General features: G+C 44.1%; 1 protein-coding gene across 3 annotated transcripts in view; it reads right to left on the bottom strand.

The window, feature by feature from the left end:
* Positions 1 to 2,780: 2,780 nt before the first annotated feature.
* RHEB (Ras homolog, mTORC1 binding) overlaps positions 2,781 to 6,000 on the bottom strand; it is a 38,596-nt gene continuing 35,376 nt past the window's right edge. For all 3 annotated transcript variants that reach the window (XM_040090135.2, XM_058419389.1, XM_040090228.2), the window contains one exon: positions 2,781 to 3,816. In XM_040090135.2, the coding sequence (XP_039946069.1) occupies positions 3,724 to 3,816 (93 nt within the window). In that variant the 3' untranslated portion in view covers positions 2,781 to 3,723. The remainder of the gene's footprint in view (positions 3,817 to 6,000) is intronic.

Raw genomic sequence — 6,000 nt, 5'->3', positions numbered from 1 at the left:
CCTGCACCATGCTCACACACAACCTGGGACATCTGCACCTCCTCCAGATACGACAGCACGGCTACTGCAGACACACAGGAACAAGGGAAACACTTTTCCAGCTTTTTTCTTCTCCAGCATGGACTTCTAACCCTTTACAGAAGCTGGGAAGCAGCATTAAAAAGAAGGCCCCACAGACCCAGAGCCGACTCCCCACACTCCCTGTCATGGATTTAACCAGGCAGTGACAAACTTCCTTAGACATGGAAATAACAGGACAAAGATGGTTCACTGTATCCATTTAGCACTTGCAGTCCATCCTCCCCCCGCTGAGCTCACCTGCCCCACTCCCTTACTCATGCTCAGCATTTCCAGGCACAGCAGGCTGGGAGATGGGCAGCTCCAGCCCTGGGACTCAGGATTATTCACAGAGCAAAGTGAGGAGCTGGACAGGGGTACAAGCAAGGCACTGAAACCAGACACTGAAAATCCACACCAGTCAATGAGAACTTAAGATGACTTGGAGTAGTTAATCTTCACAGAATGGCTGGGGACAGCAGGGACCCCTGGGGGACACCTGACCCAACCCCTGTTCAAGCAGGGCCACCCAGAGATGATTGCTTGGAACCATGTCCATGTGGCTTTTGAGTATGGCCAAGGTGAGAAACTGGTGGACTTTGCTCAGCCTCACAGTGAAAAAATTTTGCTCATTTCCTCAACAGGAAAAGGATCTTTGCACTTGCACCTTTGCAAATGCTCACGCCTTAAGAATAAGGTTATTGAGACTACATATTCTTTTCCTAGCCTGGATCAGAGAACTTATACAAGGCTGTATAAATTCAACAACTCCAGGAAAGCAGCAGTTTGCTCCAAAGAAGTATTTTTTCTGTACATAACAGACTTCCAAATCTGCCCACCCCTCCCTTCAGGGCTCTCAGGGTGAAGAACCCAACCCGTACCAGCTCAGTACAAGGAAGCACAAGGCTGCCCCAGCCTCTGTTAGACTCCAGCTCCTGAATGTGCCATCCTGAGAAGCCAAGTGAAATCTCTGTACAGCCAAGGATGAGGAGGAATTCACTGATCACGCCTGAGTACACGTTTCAGCAGAACTGCAGGACTGTTGCACATGGCTGGTCTTAAGATCTTATTAGCAGAGAAAGGCTTGGACAAGTGGAAAACATTCCATTTTTTTACTGGATGAAGCAGAAAGAGGAAGAAGGGAACAACATATGTGCATGAGTTCAATACTTCATCTGTTATGGAAAATGCAATAGTACACATCTCCCAGTGCTGAGCACATGAGTTTTTTGAGCTGGAAGGGACCCAAAAGCCCATCCAGTTCCAATCCCCCTGCCACAGGCAGGTTGCTCAGAGCCCCATCCAACCTGGCTTTGTGGAACATCCATAAGCTCTGGGCAGCCTGTTCCAGTGTATCACTGCCCTTAAGAATTTCTTCCTATTAATTATTCTAAACCTACTCTCACAGTTTGAAGCCATTGCCCTATCAATACATGGCCTGGTAAAACGTGCCTTTCAAGTCTCAAAAACTCCCACCACAAATCATCCAGAGAATGTGCACTTGCCTTTTAAGCCCCTCTGGAAAGCCTCACCACTGGAAGGCAGGACCACAGTTATCCCAGACTTAAATTGCACGTGCTCTCATGCATCTCCTTTAATACTCTTAGCAGCTGGCACACCCCAAGAAGCAATGCAGCGGCTATTACGGTGCCGTAATATTTTTTTGATTGATTGATTGATTGATTGATTGATGCCAGTACATTTGCAGCCAGAGTCTGACAAAAAAATGGAGCAGATGTGGTCACTGAAGTTTGTGTTACTCCAGAATTTCCACCCTGTGACGCAGAACACACGCTGTGTCCATGATGCAACACAACAGCTCATCAGTCCCGCGGATCGGGCTCTGAAGGATCACCCTGAGCTGACACAGCCCTGAGGTGCTGTGCTCCTCAGGCCATGCTCTGCATCCTCAGCCATTCCACTGCCAGCCAAGCGACCCTCGCTCCAATGCTGCAGGTTCTTGGGCAGGAAACAGCCCTGCATCAGTCTGGCTCCAAAATCAAAGCATGGACTCGTTTCCCTGAATGAGCTCTCTGCTCAGCTCCAGCAATCCATCATGCACAACAATCATCCAGCTACTCAACCTGTGCTTGGCACAAGGTGTGAGAGTTCATGGAAAATGGGTTTTCAGACACGTTGGGAAATATCCTAAGTGGAGAAAAAAGGGCAATTCTTTTTTTTTTACCTCTCATAATGACCAAAGAAAATACCAGGCTTTTCTACATAGACTGTTGAGAGGTTTAGACCATTTTTTGTATCATGAGGGAACAACTGCACAAAGAAAATAAAGGAACAAAATGCTTCATTTGTATTTTTTAGCACAGACCGGAAGGTAAAAGCGAATTCTGGTTGCAAAAACACTCCAACTTTCCTTTCCTATGTTCTCCTGTCAGAAATTAAGTTTTCAAACGAACAAAAAATGCAGGCAAAACACTTCATTTAATCAGCCGCTCCCCAAGTCAGCCTTGTTTGTTTTTACTGTTTTGGATTTTGTTCTGCTTTTCAATACAAAGTGGGTCAACTGCAAATTTTTTAAATATATAGCTTTACGTAGTTTGTTTCTAGACTCGAGAGATTACTGCTTGCTAAGCCTCCAGTCCAAAATGCAAGGAAAAGCTTGGAGCTGGTCAGGGAAAGCTGTGCAGGAACCCTGAGCTGTGCATGTCGAAGCAGCCTCACCTCTACCAGGAGCACAGGAATTCACGACAAACAGCCCACACCGATTTGTTCAGGACGTGCAATTTATTTTAAATGACATTTTTGTTCTCTTAACAAGTCTACGCTTGTGACCTGGATAAATCCACTCCATCCTGACAGCACTGCCAGTCACAAGTCCGCGTGAACAGTCCGTAGCGCGGGAACTCGGGGTGGCTCTGCGCACCCTTTACTCAACGGTTACAGAGGAAAAACACAGAGCAGGTTCTGACTGAAACCCAGGACTTCCCTTCCAAATAAAGCTGGCACTTGTCTCTCCTTCCCGTGACCGGGCACAAAGCAAAGCAGAGCTGCTTGGCCAGCCTGGAGTTCCAGCAGCAAAAACGTTTGGGATCACTCGCAAACAACTTCCCGAGCAATAGTCAAACAATCCATAGGCTCCAAGGATCTCACGCCTCCTCTTAAGGTCAGCAGGTGAACATTTTTTCACAAAAAAATAAAGAAAAAAAGTTGATATGGAGTAATCAACGAAAAATTATAAACAGAACATTTAAGGTTTGCAGCTATTTTATTTACAAGTATACATTTAACACAAAGAAACACTGATATCCAAGCCTAGTTAATAGTAGTGTAACAATATGCATCATTTTGATGATTATTCTAACCAACAAACTACACTGAAAAATTAATGCCAGTAAAATTCTTGGTCATAATATTAAGAAATACAATATATAAATTGAAAATATGATTGCTTAAAATTTGAAAATGGAAGTGAAGCCATTTGCACAGGAGTCAGAGTTTAACATAATCTGAAGGGAAAGGCTCCAAACCAACTGTTTATCTTTCAGGTTAACAGAAGAAAAAAAAAAAAATTAAAAAAAAAAAAAAAAAAGGAAAAAAAAAAAAGAAAAAAAAAAAAAAAAAGAAGCATAGTTTATCCTTAAAGATAATGGGCAGTTTTGCTTCTTCAGGTAGAATGTATTCCCAGTGTTTTCAGGTTCTGCAGTGGAATTACATTACTGAGCATGAAGACTTCCCTTGTGAAGCTGCCCCATCGATTTTTTCTGCCTCCAAAATTATCCTCTTAAAAACATCAACGGCAGTCTGCAAAGAGAGAGCACACCATTAGGAGGGAAGGAGGGACTGCCCACTTACTGAAAGAACAGCTAAAAAATCGTTAGCAGTTTTACCAACTACATCAGCAGATAAACGCACATCTAATGCTTACTCTGAAAGTGAGGAGGGCAAACACAGTCATTTCAGTTTCACAGGGAAGTGCAAAGCCCATCCACAGCAATCCTGGGCAGGGGGGGCAGGCACAAACTGAGCCAGACTCACAGCAGAGCTAATAACTGTAATCACCTTACTCCGCATGCTGAGCCTGCCCTGAGTGACTGACAGCACAGAAGGTTTGGATGCTGTGCTGCTCCAGAGAATGAACCAATCTGTTTGCTCTCAGTAATCTTTAAGATAATGAATAATTACGGAAGATAGCAGATTTTTCAGCTCTCAACACTGACTTAGCACAGCTCAGTATGAGGGGTGACTTTACTACTCTTGATTTTCTCATAGTCCCTATGAGCAAGATCAGTATTAGATGGACATTAGTGGAAAGTAAAAGCTGAACTATCACTAATATTAAGCAATATCCTTTGATAAAGCCCTCCTGAGAGAAAAAGGGTTACATTTTAAATAGCCTGAACTGCACGATTAGAGCTTGGAAATGGTCTCCTGACCATCTCAGACTGACATCTGATCCAACCTCTGGCCATCCACTTCAGGAATTCCAAACACAGGAAAGTATATTCATTATATAAAAGCAGTCATTCTAGAAAGAGGCTAAAAAGGGGGTTTTGTTGGTTTTAACCAGCAGGCTGAAGAGCACCCTGTGATTTATGGCTACATATTCTGATTTAACAGATGTTTTTCCACCTCCACGAGATATAATTCTTGACTGGATCACTTCCAAATTAATCTCATTGACTGAAGCCCCACAGCAATCTTAAAAAGATTAGACTTAATGTTAAAGTTTCCCACATTTATACTGTTTGTGCACAGTATGATCTCTGGAACTATTTAAAGTACTTCACCAGCTGGAAAATAGGGTATTCCTCCCTATAATGGAGTTTCCTGCAATCCCAACAGAACCTGACAGAAGTGGCTTGTTAGTTCAGTGATGATACAACACATTTCCTGGGCAAATTAAGACTTCAGGAGAACCATGGCCAGGACCACAGTTGCTATCAAACTGCTTCCACTAATGAAGTTTCCCTTAATCAAAAACTGGTTATGCACTGATTTGCAAATATACTGCACCACCGTTTCCTTAGAGCCAAAATTTTCAATGGTTTCATTTTAATACACAAGCTCTTCTTGCCCACATTTCACAGCGCCCATTAAAAAAACCTCTACAACTTACTCTGTCAACCCAAAAGCTGCAAATTCCCTGTCAAAGATGTGCTGTTTGAAGCACTAAGATGTAGGAGTTCACAGGGTTTTTTAATTCATTTCACAGAAAACACATATTCACTGGGAAGCTTTAATTACTGTCCTACAGCGAATGCCTTGGAATTTGTAATTCAGCTCAAACGTGCTGAAGAGTTTTAAACTGAGCCTCTAAACAACACAGGAAGATGTTTTGTGAGAAGGAATAAAGGATGCAGCCAGACTTTATATGCCTCTGCCTCCATATGGTCCAATTCTGGAATGTGGGTCACACCTAGCCCACAGGAAGCCATCTGGCTTTTTCCTCTACCTTTCTCCCGAGCAAACAAGAGAGATGCCAGCCTGGGCACCACCTGCTGCCCACAGAGCCCAGCAGCGAGCAGGGCACAGCAGAGGCTCAGCTGCTGCTGCAGATGTGCCCTCAGTGTGAGCAGGACGGGCAGCTGGGGAGGCAGATTCCCTGCACGGCCAGGGAGTGGGGAATGTGCTGCCAGGAGCCACCCAAATCCAGCCCACGGTGCCAGAGTCACCCTTTGGCAACTGTTTTATTATTTCAAAGAGGAAACTCTCAGCTGCTCTCGCTACTGGTTTATCCCAGCACAGAACTGGGCACTGGAATTTGAACAGAGGGTTTTCTCCCTACATCCTTTGCCAGTCCACACGTGTGAGATCCCTGGATTCCAAACTACTCTGAAGCATTTACTAAGCAGTGCATCTTCTAAGCTGCAAGATGCAGCTGCCTTGAAAAAAGAAGCACAACCAAGAACTTGCTTTTTAAGAGAGCTCTATTTTGTTACGAAGCAAAATTTTTGCTACTGCCTTGCTCCTTCTGCCATTTATCTA

The sequence above is a fragment of the Hirundo rustica genome, chromosome 1 (assembly GCF_015227805.2).
Source record: "Hirundo rustica isolate bHirRus1 chromosome 1, bHirRus1.pri.v3, whole genome shotgun sequence".
Lineage (NCBI taxonomy): Eukaryota > Metazoa > Chordata > Aves > Passeriformes > Hirundinidae > Hirundo > Hirundo rustica.
The sequence above is the reverse complement of the archived record's forward strand: the minus strand, read 5'-3'. Positions and strand labels throughout refer to the sequence as shown.